At 36.2% G+C, this 18115-nt stretch overlaps 2 protein-coding genes across 3 annotated transcripts; one reads left to right on the top strand and one right to left on the bottom strand.

Moving 5' to 3' along the window:
- Positions 1-393: 393 nt before the first annotated feature.
- LOC118028421 (uncharacterized) lies at positions 394-9012 on the top strand. Of its 2 annotated transcripts, XM_035031986.2 has the most exons (9): positions 395-683; positions 841-3492; positions 3584-3687; positions 4360-4429; positions 4565-5425; positions 5529-5731; positions 7224-7347; positions 7854-8060; positions 8276-9012. In XM_035031986.2, exons 1-9 carry the CDS (start codon positions 528-530, stop codon positions 8417-8419), a joined length of 4521 nt encoding a protein of 1506 aa, XP_034887877.1. In that variant the 5' UTR covers positions 395-527; the 3' UTR covers positions 8420-9012. The 2 variants fall into 2 exon arrangements, with proteins under 2 accessions (XP_073264208.1, XP_034887877.1); XM_073408107.1 differs by lacking the exons at positions 7224-7347; positions 7854-8060; positions 8276-9012 and having other exon boundaries at positions 394-683; positions 5521-5701.
- A 6073-nt stretch (positions 9013-15085) lies between these two features.
- LOC118028423 (WRKY transcription factor 22) lies at positions 15086-16812 on the bottom strand. The gene is made up of 3 exons (XM_035031987.2): positions 16275-16812; positions 16058-16171; positions 15086-15844 (listed from the first exon to the last, which is right to left on the bottom strand). The coding sequence occupies exons 1-3, from the start codon at positions 16685-16687 to the stop codon at positions 15370-15372; spliced, it is 1002 nt and encodes a 333-aa protein (XP_034887878.1). The 5' UTR covers positions 16688-16812; the 3' UTR covers positions 15086-15369.
- Between the last annotated feature and the right edge of the window lie 1303 nt (positions 16813-18115).

Below are 18115 nucleotides of genomic sequence, written 5' to 3'. Positions count from 1 at the left end.
ATGCCATCATTTTCTTAGATATGGAAGTTTTTTATACCTTTTTAAAAAATTAGGGTCTCCAGTGAATACAAACTAGTTTTGTTATAAAGAAAACTAAGACACCAGGTGGTTTTACTAATAAAATGAGTTAAAAATGATTTTTTTAGGCAAAAAAAGAAACCTCGTCCTTGGTTTATTTGCCATCATAGTAATCTAGGTAGATGGGTGACATTTATGCTTACTTTTTCTTTAAACCACTTTAAAGTTAAACCTCCCTCCCCCGGCGCGTGAATAATTAAAATCAAACTCATTGAAAGATCTAGACGCACCTAGCCACGAGGCCCCCACATGTGGAATGCAATGGAGCAGTAGTTTTAATGATGGGCTCGTTTTGGGATTTTAAATACTAAAAAAAAGCCCTTTAATTCAAAGCCTAAACACCTCTCCGCTTTCACGAAACGCAAACAACTTCCCCTTCCACGTCTCTCCCACTGCCAAAGAAACTCGGTTACTGACTCACTCATATGCACGCCTGAACTAAACAGTCCATGAAGTGCCGATCCGTGGCGTGTATATGGCCAGATACACCTCCATCTCACAAAGTCACCGCCTCCGCCGCACTTAACCACCCACCAACTCTCTACACTGGTGGATCCGATGGCTCCATTCTCTGGTGGAACCTCTCCTCTTCCGATACCAACTCGGTAACTCACATCACCTAGCTCTCTCTCTCCCTCTCCAATTATCCTAATTGAATTTTCCTTCCTTCTTCCAAGCTAACTTAGCTTAATGATTGTTTTAATCATTTTTCATGATTATCACTGCAATTGTTACTAATCGAGGTTATCATTGATTTGATAGGAAATTAAACCGGTTGCGATGCTTTGTGGCCATGCTGCACCGATAGCTGGTCTTAGCATCTGTTGTCCCATGGTGGTTACGGGAGATGATACGAAAACGGAATGTTCGAGTAATGGTGATGGAAGTTATGGTGCGTTAATTAGTGCGTGTACCGATGGTGTGTTGTGTGTTTGGAGTAGAGGAAGTGGACATTGCCGGCGTAGAAGGAAACTTCCCCCTTGGGTTGGAAGCCCGTGTATTGTTCGGACATTGCCTACGAGTCCGCGATATGTGTGTATAGGGTGTTGTTTTATTGATCCTCGTTCAATTGATTCTTTTGAAGGGGGCGAGGCTTCGGTGGATAAAGGTCGTAAGCATGGGAAACATTCAAAGACAACCGTTGTGATTGTTGATACGCATGGTCTTACTATTGTACAGACTGTTTTTCATGGAAATTTATCAATTGGGCGATTGGATTTTATGGATATAGTCTTTTTGGGTGAGGATGGAGAGAAGCATTCTGTTTTTATGGCTGATTCGTCTGGTAGGGTGGAATTGGTTCCGATTTTGAAAGAGTCGAATGCAGGTGGTGATGATGGGAGTGGCTCGAGTAAGAGTTCTCAGTTGGAAGTGGTTAATTGGGGAAATAAGTTGAGTGAAGGAGGACAGGTTGTGTCAATTGCAACCCGCGGGGACCTTATCGCTCTAGTGTTGCAAACTCGTTGCATATTTAGGATATTGTCCAGCGACTCCTCAATTGGAGAGATTTCTTTTGCCGAGGATATCCTTTGCGTTGAGGAACATTCTAATCAATCACATGTTTTGGGGGGCATGTTTCTTGAAATTGGTGATACTGGTGAAATGCAGAATGCACAGTATGATAATTTCTTGGGACATTTTGCTGTGTGGAATAGAAGAGGTTCTGCTATTGTATATATTGTATCGTATTTGAATAATGTATTTAAATCTGAAACGCTCTGCGAGATTCCTTCTTCTTCTTGTCCTGCTGATGTGAGATTGTTATTTTCTTTCATTCAGTTGAAAAATTATCTTCTTCGAATCGAATCTGTTTGCTATGATGATGAAGAGCCTTTACGATGGAAACCCCATGTCACAATCTGGTCTCTATGTCAAAAGAATAATATACATGGAAAGTCATCCCGACAATGCAAAATGCTTGGTGAAAGTGATTTTTTGGCTGAATGGATCTCAAGCTCTAGCCTCCATGAAATCAATAGCCAGGGTGGCAGGAAAATGAGGATTACTTCTTTGCAAAGCACTTTTCGAAAAGCAAGAACTGAAAATAATAAACATTCCAATGATGAAAGTTTTAGTTTTGTGCGCAATGGACTAGCTGTATCCTCGTCCATGGTTATTTCTGAAAACCATTTTGTTCCTTATGCTGTCGTGTATGGCTTCTTTAGTGGTGAAATAGAAGTTGTCCGATTTGATATGCTTCTTGGACCAGATTGTCATGGTGAAAGTCCAAGTCATGATGTAGAACCACCTGTTTCCAGGCAATGCTTTTCAGGGCACACAGGTGCCGTGCTTTGTTTGGCAGCACATCGAATGATGGGTGCTGCCAAAGGATGGAGTTTCAGTCATGTTTTAGTTTCTGGAAGCATGGACTGCACAATTCGCGTCTGGGATCTCGACACTGGAAACCTCATTACAGTGATGCGACAACATGTAGCTTCAGTGCGCCAAATAATCTTTCCCTCAGCATGGACAGAACGTCCTTGGGGTGATTGCTTTCTCTCTGTTGGTGAGGACTCATGTGTTGCTCTTGCTTCTCTTGAAACTTTGCGTGTAGAGAGAATGTTTCCAGGACACCCAAGCTATCCTGAAAAGGTTGTGTGGGATGGTGCAAGAGGTTACATTGCATGTCTTTGCTGGAGCCATTCAGGATTATCTGACACCTCTGATACTTTATACATTTGGGATGTAAAAACAGGTGCCCGAGAGCGGGTCCTTTGTGGAACAGCCTCTCACTCAATGCTGGATCATTTTTGTAAAGGAATCATTGTGAATTCTTTATCTGGTTCAATATTGAATGGAAACACTTCAGTGTCCTCGTTGCTTCTTCCAATACTTGAAGATGGAAACTTCTCCCAATCTCACTCAAAGCTTTCAGAGAAGGTCAGCTCACCAAGAATGACGTCAAGCATGAAAATCACAATGGACCCCACTACTTCCCAAGGACAGGTCAAGAAAGGAATATTTCCATCCACGCCATCTTTTCTACAAATGAACAAGCATGCCATTGGGTGCACTTGCCCGTTCCCTGGAATTGCAGCCCTGAGTTTTGACCTTGCATCCTTGATGTTTTCTTGTCAGAAACATGAGCCTGCAGCTAATGGTGGTGTTAAGCTTAAGGAACGGGGAACTAGCAACCCAAGAACCCATGATATGAACTCTGATGATGGTTCTGATAAGAATGGGACCTCAACCGATTCAGTTGAAGAGCATGAGTGCATTAGGTCACAAGAAGAATATTTTCTTCGATTTAGCTTGTCATTTTTGCATCTGTGGGATCTGGATATCGAGCTTGATAAATTGCTAGTAACAGAAATGAAGTTAAATCGGCCAGAGAATTTGATTATAGCTTCTGGTTTGCAAGGTGACAAGGGGTCTTTGACACTGACGTTTCCTGGTTTAAGTTCTATTCTTGAGGTACTTTTGGATGAACCTGTTAAATATTGGGATCTGTTTTCTTATTTGGCTTCTTTCAACTTTCATTGAGACCTTTACAATAACCTTGTAGCTCTGGAAATCATCATCGGAGTTCTGTGCAATGAGGTCGCTTATGATGCTGTCCATTGCCCAACGAATGATTAGCTTCTCTCACTGCAGTTCACCAGCCAGCAGGTATTGTGATGGTTCCCCCACAGAAGCACTGTATGATACTACTCTAATTCTGTCACCCAATTCTTAGTGTATGCTACAAAACTTGTAAGCTGTCGAGGATTACAGTTATGGTTTTCTGAGTTAAAGCTAATATCTGTTATTTTATCAGGATTATGTATAGGATTGTGCAACGAATCAAAATGTGGATATGGAAATAGCTGTTAATGAGATACTTAAATTTGAATGGTTTATGACAAGGTGTGTGAACCACCTTTATCTTCATAAATTCTGAAGTTGGTCTGAGATTGTTCTTCTTGTTATTGCTATGCGTTTACAATATTAGGCTGCCAATAAATGACATTGGGATAATATTTAGCTTCTTGGTTTTATTTTCCTTGACATAATATTTTAAATATAAGATTATATACTTTTCTATGTTGGTCTGGCGTGGGAGACCTTCAGAGAAAACCTATATTGCATGGTAGGTCTTCATTCTTGCATGTGGCATTCTATGACACTGCATGTTTGTTTTCCTGCAGACGCTAATATCTACCTTGCAGGAATAGTACCATGATCTGCAAATTCCTAGTTTTACAGATCAAATTAGCTTTCTTGTTTGTTAATTTTCAAAAAACCCATGCACATTTTGCTGTCAATGCTTAGTAGTTTTGATCCAATGGATATTATTTTCAGTGCCCTGGCAGCATTTTACACTCGAAGCCTTGCCGACAAGATTCCAGATATAAAGCCACCTTTACTCCAGGTCATCTTTTTCCCCTGAAGCATCTTGACATTTATATCAGTCCTGAAACTTGCACTGCTGGAATTTGCTTGAAAAGTTCCTTCTTTTATCATCGGATTGTTTTTTTTAGATGAAGTCTCTGCTTTTTGAAAACAGCTTCTGGTGAGTTTTTGGCAAGATGAAAGTGAACATGTACGCATGGCTGCGCGCACTTTATTCCACTGTGCTGCTTCACGGGCTATCCCAACCCCTCTATATGATAAAAAAGCAAATGCTAACAGAGAACTTGTGAGATCCTTGAGTGAAATTGGAGAAAATGAAGGTCAAGTTTCAAAAGTAGGTGGGACATCTACAAATGGTTTGTCATCTGATATGTCACCTGAACCACAATCAACCTCTCTAGCTGCAGAATCTCCTGACAAGTCACTGGAAAAACAAGGAATTACCGAAGCAGAAAGATTCAAAATACTTGATTGGCTAGAATCATACGAAATGCAAGACTGGATATCATGTGTTGGGGGGACTAGTCAAGATGCAATGACATCTCACATCATTGTTGCAGCTGCATTGGCTATGTGGTACCCTAGCCTTGTCAAACCAAGCCTTGCCACATTGGTTGCTCATCCTTTAGTAAAGTTGGTCATGGCCATGAATGAAACATACAGTTCCACCGCAGCAGAGCTTCTATCAGAAGGTATGGAGAGTACATGGAAGACATGCATTAATTCTGAAATATGTCGCCTCATTGGGGACACATTCTTCCAGATAGAGTGTGTAAGCGGTCAATCTGCCAACACAGCTGGACATCCTCCTCCTGTACCATCTTCCATTCAAGAGACTTTGGTTGGGATTCTTCTTCCAAATTTAGCTATGGCTGATATACCGGGGTTCTTAAATGTCATTGAGAGCCAAATTTGGTCCACTGCATCTGATTCACCTGTTCATCTGGTATCCCTCACAACTCTTGTAAGGGTTATGCGTGGTTCTCCACGGCAGTTGTCTCAGTATCTTGATAAGGTTAGTAGGGTCAATTACATTTCGAGAAGACAATCATGTACAATAATTCAGACTATATGCTTCGTATTTTGGATCTTCATGTAACGTTTGGACAGATCTGCAGGTGGTTAGCTTCATTTTACACACTATAGATCCTGGCAACTCAATCATGCGTAAAACTTGTCTTCATAGTTCAATGACAGCATTAAAGGAAATGGTACGGGCACTTCCTATGGTAGCCTTGAATGACACATCTACCAGATTGGCTGTTGGGGATGCAATTGGAGAGATTAATAATGCTACCATTTCAGTTTATGACATGCAAAGGTATGGGTGGTATGAGTTTTAGATTCAAAAGAATTTCTTTATGATGAGTAAGTACCCCCACCATCCTATGTTTTGGGTAACATTACGCTTTGCATCCTGGTTTTTCAAAACCTTAACACTTTCCATCCTCTATTTTTCTAGCAATTTCACTTTCTACCTTCCATTAAAAATCTGTTAGTTAGAAATTTACTTTGCTTTTGATTAGTATGCCCATCATTGAAATAACCCCTGGGAAGATGGTAAATACCTGGAATAGACAATACTTATCCAACTACCACTATATGTGTTTCGAAAAAACACAATCTTTTCTTCCAAAAAAGGGAATTTATAGACATACCCGCCTTGATTTCTTCGAGCACTTGCTCAAAAATGTTTGATTAAGAGTTTTCAGTGTTTGGTGTTTGAGAAAGAGAGAATTCCCAATAATTGAAACTATATGGTACATATTTTAGCTTTTTAAAAAAAAACATAGACATTGTTTTTTGGATTTTTAAAAATCTCTGCCAAGAAATTAGTTGGTCTTAAGGCGGAAAAAATAAATTTTCAAAATCCAAGGTGCAAACTGTAATTAATACTATCCAAAACAAAGAGTGGTTGAGGTAATTAACTCTTAATGTATTATATTTTTGGGACTTGGGGGGTGGGGTCTGCTGAACAATTCTCATGCTTATCTATGTTTGGTTTACTGAATCATGTTCATCCTAGGAGTGAAGTTTGCTAAGTCTGGATCTAAGATTTCTCCTTTTCACAGATCATATGGCCCAAGGGAGGCCATGATGGCCATCACTTGGCTTAAGGTCGCAGCTCTTTTGGCCTCAGTGGTTATATGATATCCTTTTCTTAGTTGGGTTTATGTGGTCAGCTAGATGGCTCATATAATAGTCACAATACAAGGTGAATGACCATGGCGATTTTCAAATAGCTGTGTGTACCATTCAATCTACCTCCATGATTGATTACCTTGGTCCAAAGTGCCCATTGGCATAGGAACCCTTGCTCTTCTGAACTAAAGTCTAAAACCCTAGTGTTTGCTTGTCCTTATCTGTATAACTATTCCACAAAACCAGCATACTAGCATTCTTTTTCCTATTTTGTCTTTTTGGAAAGATTGTAAACTAAGTTCTACACTGATCCTACCTATCCTTTTAGCTTTTGAGATCCCGACAAAATGCAGAGTGTTCATAACTCCATGAAATTTTGGAGCTTCCATTTAGTTTCAAAGATGTCCATCAACATAATTGGCTGACCAGATTACATAGAGAAATCACTCAGTGCTTACAGTACTAATTGCTTACATTTGAATGATTAATTATACTGTCATTTGAAGAATATGAGTATTGGAGAGAGTTGTAAACTTCTGCCATTCCTGCTTTATGTATTTTTTTTGGAATGTGCTGCTGGAGTTGTCTTTGTACTTTCTTTTGACACCTCTAGCTTGATACATGATTTTTTTTGTGGGGATACTTAGTCTATCTTTGTTTTCTAATGTTAGTGTGACAAAAATAAAAGTCTTGGATGCAAGTGGACCTCCTGGCCTCCCAAATTTGCTGTCAGGAACATCAGAAATGGCAGTGACCACTGTAATTTCAGCTTTGAGCTTTGCCCCTGATGGAGAGGTAATTGTATTTTGTTCATAGGCCTCAAAGAGAATTTTTAATCTTGTACTAGCCAACTAATTCTGGCTTAGACTCCGCAATCAGCACGGATTAAAAGATTTGGCTTTGAATCATGAACATATTAATAACGACTCCATGTGAATTCAGAAAGTATATATTTTGAATGAAGAACTTAAGTATATATATTTTTCTTCCACTTTATGTAAAAGAATCATTTTATTTTCAAGTCAGGTTTAGTATGCACAGATCTAATGGACATACAGAACATCTTCAGAAAAAAATTTAACACCTTCAGTTATCCATGGGGTAATGGTAAAAGTATAGCCTGCAATCTTGTTGGTTACAAAACTTATCAATGTTACCTATTTGACAAGATCCTGAGTAGTTCGGAGGTGTGGACCCTCTTAAATTATTGGTCCGATTGGTTAATGAAAGATGAAAATAACAATTTGTTGGTTGTTTGAGTGTTTTCCTGCCATTATCTGAATTTTTCATTTTACATGCAGGGACTGGTTGCATTTTCTGAGCATGGTTTGATGATAAGATGGTGGTCCCTGGGATCTGTGTGGTGGGAGAAACTTAGTCGAAACTTGGCTCCTGTCCAGTGCACCAAAGTCATATTTGTTCCTCCATGGGAAGGATTTTCACCCAATTCTTCTAGGTCTAGCATAATGGCAAACATATTGGGGCATGATAACCAGGTCAATATGCAGGTGATTTTCCTTATAGCTAGTCAATACGTGCAACCTCGGGTGGTTAAAAATTATATTTTTGTTGAATCGCCTTAACTTGCTTTGGTGGACGACTTTATCTTTTGCAGGATAGATTAGTGTAAACCAAAAGGATTCCTCTATTAGCACAACTAAGAAAGACGTTATATAACTGAGGCTTCTACACTTTTGTGATGTCCTTTTTTTGTTTCCTGCAGGAGAAATCTCGGGATTCAACTTATGCTGATAGTTTGAAAATGTTGATTCATAATCTGGACCTCTCTTACCGACTACAATGGGTCAGTGAACGTAAGGTACTTCTTTCAAGGCATGGTCAGGAGTTGGGAACTTTCCCACTGTAAGCATTACTGTCATATCTTCGCAAACATCTGATTCACTTGAAAAGGAGAGTTATTGAATGATGCACGTTCTTATGGACAAAGCTTTGAGAAGGATTTGCTATAAAATCTGCTCTGTGCCACAGTCCCGCGTCAGTTAGTCTCAAGAGTCAAGAAGGAAAGTGCTTCTGTAGATGGACAGAACAATTTAGGACTTCTTTCTCAAGAAGGAAAATGATTTTCTAGGGCTTCTTATAATGTTTCAAGCCTTTCATGCGCAGCTCTCGCTTCCCAGAATATCAACAGTTTAATTGTGCGTTGAATCTGCACCCAAATAGACACTGGTTTCACTGTTTCCTAAAAGTAGGTACATATCCAAGCAAAATTTATAACTGTTTGTTATGTAGTTATGGTGGGGTCAGAGAGTAGCAACAGGGATTAATTTTGCAGTCATTTACAAATTCAATTTTGCTTTAGGGCTTTTGTATAGGGATCTTGAAAATAGAAAACTTGGACAGAGAAACACTCCTGTATCACTATGACTAAAAGAATTCATTTTCAGGATTTACTTTGCCAAGAATTTTGCTGGACATAGCTGGAAGAATCCGAGTTTGACATGTTTTTGTTGGGATTAGAATTTAAGATCCATTTTTTAGATTCTAACAACTGATGAATTTTTTTTTTTTTCTAATTTGAGGTAGCTCGAGCATGAAAGTCTGTTATGATTTAATGAAAGTCTTAACCAGGTATTTTTATGATTCTTTTTACAACTTAAAATTCTATTTTTTTAAGTAAAGAAATTTAAAATATTATAATATGATAATTTAAAATTTAAAATTTAAATGGACTAAATCTTGCCCCTATAATTTGACTAGGATCGCTATAATTTCACCCCAATTAAAAAAACCTTCCCCTCAAGGTCAGGGTAGGTTCTCTTTAGCTGTTCTTCTATATTTTCTCCAAGTGGTATATTTGCAGGCACGAAGACAAATTTGAGTGATATTAGCACCAATAAAAACTCGAGTATATTGTGCACGAACTATCAAGTCAACATTCTTAGGAACACGTGGCTTCCGCCAACATGCTTTAAATATTTGAAGATGGGAGGCCTTGTCAGGAAAAGGTTTATAAATGAACTGGTCTAGACACCTAAGACTAGGCAATTCTGGGTTAATAATGTCTGGCATATTTGTTGTTCCAATGATAAGAACACTTTTCTTCGCTGCCATGCCATCCATTTCTATTAAAAGTTGATTCAAGACTCTATTCGCAGCTTCGAACATCCCTGCGGCATCCTTTTCAGGTAGGTCCTCCAAGTGTGCCCTCATGTATGACTTCGCTTGAGTTCGCAAGATTGATCGATAATCAAAGGACAGAAACTGACTCGAGCTTGAGTTCCAAACTCTACATTCCATTAACAAACTGCATGTTTCGGGCAATTTCTATGGAAGTTTCCACTTGATGCATTTGGTCTTCGGTTCTCCAATTACTATCTTCACCACATTCCAAGTCACAAAACTGAGAAGTTATACCACCATAAGTATCCTCATACCTATATCGATTGACATTCAGATTATCTGCTTCTTTTAACACGTTTGATATAACATTTACCTCAAATCTACTGCTAATGAACAAAGGATCATGCTCATTCTCAACAAGCTTCTCTCTCTGTTGCCTTTGAACAGAATCATAGCTTCGATGTTCTAAGAGTGAGTTAGTGTCCCTTTTCTTACCTTCTTCAAGGCAAATACCCTCAACCGCCTGCAATGCTCGGCCATAGCTTAAATGTTTACATTTCTTCAAGGATATTATTAGTTGCGTTAGGGGGCAATTATGGTCATCAAATGGAAGACTAGCCACCTTTCCTTCAAACAATGATACATCATACAACCTTTCAGAAAAAAGATTGTACACCCTATAATTGTCCTTGTGATGGGTCTAAAAAAACTAGGTCGCTTCTTCCATGTGGTTGTGATGGAACCCCTCCACATATCCAAAAAAACCAGAGCTCATATCATCAGCAGGAAATCCCATAGCAATTATATTCTCACTGGTATATGTTATATCCAAATCAAAACCTCCTTCCTGATATCTTCGCTTGTTTTGAGAGACACCAAGCCGAGTTTTGACCTATAATACCTTCACTGTATTTTTTAAAGTATTAACTAACCTCTTAGTAAGTTTTCCAAATATACGAGATTGTGAAGTTGATGAAGTAGTCCGTGCAGAGGTTGATTTTCCAGCATTTCCCGTAGGTGAGGAGTCTGGCGAGGAAATCAATGGTTGTGGAATTGTAATGCCATCACCGTCTCCAATTGCATGTTGTCAAGACCATTTATTGTACTAAGATAAATTAGTTGAGCTAACAGGGGCTCATCCACATGTTAATCTTCACCTGCATCACTGAATGAAGACCAAGAATCAAACTGCTTATTGCCAGGGATGTTTTTAGCTGTTGGATTAGGTTGTTAATGGGTGACTTCATTGTCATTTCCTTGTTGAACTTCAGCTTGGTTACAGCTGGTGTAATCACCATCCACCACTACTTGGCCATCATTGGATAGAGGATTATCAAATGGTTTATTCTCCAGGACTCCTGAGTTTTGGAACCGCCTTTCAATGGAAGCATTGGTTGCAGGTACACTGCACAGCGGCAATAGGAATTGTTCCTCTATTACTTGTGCAATTTCAGTAGCTGGGGCACCTGCTTGCGGCTGACCATCATCAATCCACCTATCATTACTAGGCCCTCTTTGTCCCTGTGTATGCAACAAGTCTAGACCTTCTGAAAGTCTAACTTCGCTGCCTTTTTCCCTTGAATTTTAATAAACTGATCTAACCTCCCTGACATGTTATGTAATTGTTTAGCTATTTCTTTCAAAATTTGTTGCTGTTTCATACTAGCGACTGTCTCCATTAATTGCACCATTCGGCTTTCAAGATACATGACTTGCCAGACTCTGATACAACATGAATTATCATGGTGATAATAATAGCAATTTTATTGAATAAAAAGGAATTGACTCACAATATCTAATTGAAAAGGATAAAAGAGAATTTCTCGGAAAATTCGGGTAGGTCGGGCTTTCAATGACTTAATGAAAATCATAACTAGTTTTTCCATGATTTTTTTTACAGCTTAGAATTCTATTTAGATAGAAATTTTTTTTTAACATATTCAAATTAGTTTAGATAGAAAAAATGATAATCATAACTAGTTTTTTTTGAAGGGCAACGTTCTGGGAAATTGCCTTCCAACCAGAGAGTAAAATGGATGAGACGCTCTGCTCTCTCTCATGACAAACCTGCTAATCACGATCATTAAGAATGGCTGACTCGTTAAGAATGTCATACAGCTGTTTGATTTGGTAGACAAGTATAGATCATCTTATCAATCACGATCAGTAAGGCAAAATGGTTTTGTTTTGTTTTGTTTTTTTGTCTAAAAAACCTTGAACCAGGCTTTTCAGCCGCCTCTCCCATGGATGAAGTCTGAATTAGCAAATGAGGCATCTTATATATATATATATTTTTTAAAAAGACAGATAATGTATGGTCTAATTTATTTTTATTTTTGTTTTTAAATAAAAGGTCCAATGATGTTTCATTTACCCTTAGACGAAAGCCAAAACTTCGTGCTTCTTTTTAATAAGACAAACAACATATTATTTGTCTAATTCTTATAAAAATAAATATAAAATATGTTGACTCGTAAAAATTAAATTTTATTAAAATATTTATTCTTTTTTATTTATGTTTTCTTATTTGAATAAAACATATTTTTTTATTCATAGAACTTTTTTTTTAATAAAAGATAATTGTTAAAAAATTTAACCATTCAAAATAAGTAAAAAAATAATATTTTCTTAATCTAAACTTCTTTTTTTATTAATAATTTTTTTATTTAATAAAATCATATTGTTTTTAATTGGAAGCACTATTATCATGATCTATAAAGAAATTTTAATAAAAAAAAATATTAAAATAATATCTTAATATTTTGTATGTGAAAGTAAAAAAAAAAACTGATAAAATTATGAAAATAATATATTAAAAATAAGAAAAAAATTATTTTTATTGAATAATCATGACCACATTATTTATTTATTTATTCATATTAGGTACAGTATAATTAAAAAGGCAATTGTTAACATTGACATAAGAACTTATAATAGTATTTAAAAATGATAGCAAGATTGAACAATAATTAAAATGTCATGTTAAGTAATTACTTTATAACATGTTTCAATTAAAATTTTGAAAAAGAAATATAGAATAAAGTCAAGCACATTGATCTAGGAGATCATGCCGACATGGGACTTCAAAGCCATGCACATGTGCGTAGCCCTTTTTATTATTATTTTTTTTGTCTTAGGTGGATGATATGTCTTTAACACTTTCATTTTTAATTAAAAAAAAAATAACACGTTGTTTGATGATTCAGATTTTGACCATAAGAAAGGTAGCTTGACAGTCATTTTTTTTAATCAAAAAAATAAATTATTTTTAATTTATTTTTATCTGAAAAATACTTGATTAACACTATAAAAATTTTAATAAATTAATTTCCAATCTCAAAATCAAAACATATAAAATTAAATTGAATAAAAAATTCTTCCTTAACTTCAATCTACTTTTTCCAGAAAAATAAAAGTTCATAAATACCTTAATAATGTTACTCTTGTTAATAGTAACATATTGATACCAAGATTAATTTTTTTTGTTGTTAAAATGTGATTAATTAATCATTTTTTCTTTCCTTTCCTATTTTTTCAACTATTTTCTTTTTTATTTTATCAGAACTCAAAGACTAGGGATAAAAAATATCTAAATAAAGACAATTGGGATGAAAATGATGTTTTTAACATAAAAAGGGAAAATGCCCGTTATTTTTATGTTTTTTATTATTATTTGTGTCCTTCATTTCTTAACTATTTTTAATACTAAAAATTTAAAACTTATTTCATCAAATCAATCTCCAATTTGAATTAAAAAATTTATCAAACACCTAGAATATAAAAAGATAAAAAAAATATATATCAAAACATCACATCAAATTGATGGATGAGATAAAAAAACAATAAAGTTAAGTGACTAAAATTAAAATAAAATAAAATAAAATAAAAAAGGCACTGTTAATTGAATTCTATGGTGGGAAGAAGGATTTGGACAAGTTTAAGAGTGATGTGGAGTCATTTGTATGTGCATTGGTTCCGAGGAGTGGTTTTGTACAGATTGAAACGACTCCTGGTAAGCAAAACAAAAGGGGTGATTAATGCACTTGAGGTTTTGGTCAAATGGTTAAAGGGACTTGTTTTTTTTATTTATATTTTGGATTCAAATCTCATCATGCATGTCTGTCACCCCGCGGTGCTTTATGCTCACTAGGTTTGTAGGATGTTTAGTGAGCCGTGGGATTAGTCGTGGTATGTGCAAGCTAGCCCGGACACCCACATAACTCAAAAAAAAAAAAAAAAGGTGATTACTTGTAATTGGCTTGGCTATAAATAGTCAAATTAAGAAGCTAGCAAAATCTAAGGCTACGTAGAAGGAGAGAGAAGCAAAAAATTGAAAACCGCGTGTAAACACTTGAAAGTCTTCTCAAGCTCATTAAAAAATAATTAAAACAATTTTCTTGCCGAAGAATTCGTAAGAACTTCAACATCGAATTAGACTTTTCTTAGCTACATCTTGATCTCAAGTGTCTGGATTTAAATGCAGATTTTATCTCAGTTGTTCCTGCAATTTTTTTTTTATCGTAATAAAATATTCTTTAATACCAATTAAGTCATAGAGTAATGTAAAGATAAAAAAAATCTAGGTTGTTTCTGCAAAAATAACTTTTTATCAGAATAAAAAATCCTCTAATAAGAGAGTAATGTAAAGAAAAGAAAATAATAATGAAAAATGAAAAAAATATATGAAATGGTGTAGTTTAAGCCCTTGAATTAATAAATTTTTGTTTACCTAAGGGACCCGAAGATGTTAATATAAACCTAATTGAAATTAGAAGCAAATAATTACGTGTGTACTAAATCAGTTCATGTGAACGAGCGGTTCATTGAAACATATAAATAACATATTTCTAGTCCTAATCTGAACAAGGTACATTGCATCTAATCTAGGACCGTCTGGAGGAGAACATGTAAGAACTACCATGTGGTTCGATCTATTTCCACCTCACTGACCAAATCCTCCAGCTTCTTAGATTTTCAAGTTACGTACCAGCCCTTTGATCCAACTCAAAGATTGTCTACCAAAGATTGTGTACGGTCCAAATATTAAAAGCATGAGAGTTGATTTTTTAGGTATTTTTGTAAGCAATCAATTAAAACTTCCTCTCCTCTTCCATTACTTGCCATATTCTATATATATAATTTGAAATTTTTTAAACGATTAATTTTAATATGCTAATTTTAAAAAGCAATTATTATACGCTAAATACGCCGAAATTAACATGGTGTTGGGTCCATATACAGTTAAGCTTATCCAGCAAAGTGATTAATTAATGTCATTTTCCATCACAGTTGGATAGATGATGGACGGTAAGTGATATAGTGGCACACTTGCATTAGAAAATTCTCGAAAAATCCAAGTTGCTCATAACAAAATAACTCGTTGAAGATAGGAGATGCTATGATCTCAGTCCTTCTCTTTCCTGGTAAAGGAAAAAAACAAAAGAAGAAGAGCAAAAGATAATGACAGAGTATCATGTTTGCAGCAGTTGATCAAGAACAGGTGAATGTTGAGCCCATTATTGTTTTAGATACAGAAACATTGTCCTCTAAAACCCTAACATACTGCTCATTCCTGATATATCTTGAAATCTTCTATTTCAAGATAGATTCGAACATGCAAAACTTAAATTACAACAAAAAACAAGGAGAAAAAGAAAATTTAATCCTAAATAAGCTCATTAATTTCTGGTGTAGCTTCTCCTTGAGTTAACTAGTACAGTGCGCGGCCACAATTAATTAAGAGCTAGTTGCGGGTATATTGGATGATCGACAATCTGCAAATTCATCCAGAAGAAGCCCTTCCAAATCCTCTATACTCGGAAATAATTCGTCACTGAATAATATATCTGGCAAGGCAATTTCGTCCAAAACCTGCCCTTGATCTAATAATTCTTCATTTTTAATACACGCATTTTGCACCGATTCATCTTCAATGGAAGTCACTGAAGGGGTTGTTGGGGAGAGAACACCATCAAAATTCGGCGAAAGTTCGTCTTTTATTGTTGGCATATTGGGCTCAATATTCTTGGTGGCTTCTTTAGGCATAGATGGCTTGGTTCGGGTGCTACCGGCGAGGGAGCTTCTTCGAGTAGGATGGGCATGGCTGTGCTCGGCTGTGTAGGTTATGATAAATGTTGATGGATCTGTACGGCTTCTTTCCATTTGCTTTCTTGCCAAACATCCCTTTAGACTGCTGCATCTGTAGTAGCTCCTGTTTGTTGTTCGTCAAAGCAAATGTTAGAGTGCCATTAAATAATTAAAAATAAATCTTCAATAAATGTGGGCAGCACTATTTGTACCATTTCCAGGCTACCCACGCTGTAGCTTGTAGGAAAGGGGTAGAATTTATTAGATTCTATAACCTTGCTTGACCACAGACAAACAGAAAACTCAGAATAGACAAACAAATAGAGTTTTCTTTTACCTTGGATATGGGGATCCCTTGATGGGTTTCTGCCCATATTTGCGCCAAGCCCACATATCAGATGAGAGACCATCTTCTCTCACGTGTTGAACCACTTTTTTGTGCTGATTCTTCCTGAAGATTAACATCAATTAATCTCAGCTGCATCGATAACAGTCGAGGAAATCTAAATTAAAAAGAAACTGTATTAATTGAAATTCTGAATAAATTTACTGACCTCCTTTTTGATTTGGCCCCACTTGTAGCATCAACAGTGTTTGCAAAAGTAGCAGATTCAGGAGAAACAGGCTTCGTTTTCTGCACCTTTTGTCTCTCTTTAACTTCTTTTGGAACAGACATGGATGCTAAAGTACCAGTGCTGATACTGCTACTAAGGATATTGCTTTCTGGGGAATTAAAGGTCTGGTGCAACAAAGGGTAAAGGGGCTTGTAAAGGCCATCTAGTCCATCAAAATCTGTTGGAGTTTCTTGGAAATTTAAGAGCTCATCTTGATAAAAACTCAACGGAGCAAACAAGGAAGGTGAGTTGTTCTTGATGTTGGCAAAATCTTCATAATTAGTGCTGCTTCCTGACCTTACCACAGCGTGCAGATCCCAGCTGTCCTCCATACAAACGAACTCACTCATCATTTATCAGCTAAAACAGAGGGAGAGGGAGAGGGAGAGGGGCTGACTTTGTGGTTGGAGTAGATTTTGAGAGATGGAACCTGTGAAAGGATATATTCCAGGCAGGCTGTATATATATTAAAGGAGAGTAGCGCCTACTTAGAAAGTCTCAGGCTTCTCCATTTAGCTAGACTGGATTTTTTTGGCTGCTGTTACTACATTTCCATTGAGTTGACTTTATTACAAAGTCAAAAACGTATACGATAAATCATGGACCAATAATTTGTATTTTATACATTCCCTTGGATAAAGCCGACTTGCTTAGACTCGTTCGTCGGCCATGTCATCTTATACCGGGCTGCATTATTGGGTTTATTTTTTAAAGAAAAAAAAAGTTAATGGGAGTTAATTTCTGCTTTAAATTGGATGGATAAGCGAAGGTAAATCTCTTAAGGTACAGAACTTAATTAATGAGCATTGCTTGTTGTTTAGAGAGCTCGAATTTTTGTAGGCTTTCCGGTGAGTTTTGGCCTCCACAGTATATATTCTCTTAGTTGATGTGATTAGTAACCTTTTGTCAGCTTTTTTTTTTATTGAGTTTAGAATTGCATAAACACATGTTAGTCCAGTGTTTTGATTATTACTTTTTTTAGTAAAATAAAACTCAAGGTTTCATATTTTATACATGGTAGCAGCATTAATCTCTTTAATTATATAAGAATCACAGAAGTAGAATCTAGAATTCAAATTCTTTATTCCTTTTAATATATAAAAAAACATATGAAATTAAATATAATCGAAACAAAGAACACAACCTCATGGTTTGGGTTTTTTTTTATTAATATATTGTATATATGCTACATTGTACTACATATTAATTATTTGCAACTGTGTCTCTTGTTATTATTACAAGAGAAGCTCAGAAATGATAAACCTCGGCGTCACGATCGTCTGGCAGGGGTGGGAATCCTCTAGTGATTGTTATAGTTCGAGCCATTGGGATGTTGTCATGAGTGCCATAAACGGTCCCCTTCCCTTCCTGCACGCCTTAAGGAATTAGGGGTCACCTCTATATTATTAGACCTCTCAACTTATATATATATATATATATATATATATATATATATATATATATATAGGGTATAGCCAAACTCTCCGAATTGCCACTCCGGCCACTTGTTTAATTTAATTTAATTTATTAAGGATTTCATTAAATGGGACTGATCTATCTTGAAATATAGTGCTAGTGTTTACTCGTCCTATAAATTCTCAATCGTATATCCACCCTAGCATGCATTAATCCGGTTGTGTAACCCAAAAAGGAGGGGGTTGTCTCTTCTGTGTAAAACTCCCGATAATTTCAATTTTCATAGTTTTCTTATTTTCGTGCGATAGAGCTTCTTCTTCTTCTTCTTTCTGTATATTGGTCAGCCTTCATTTTATCTCCTTTAT

Source organism: Populus alba, chromosome 3 (genome assembly GCF_005239225.2).
Source record: "Populus alba chromosome 3, ASM523922v2, whole genome shotgun sequence".
Lineage (NCBI taxonomy): Eukaryota > Viridiplantae > Streptophyta > Magnoliopsida > Malpighiales > Salicaceae > Populus > Populus alba.
The sequence above is the reverse complement of the archived record's forward strand: the minus strand, read 5'-3'. Positions and strand labels throughout refer to the sequence as shown.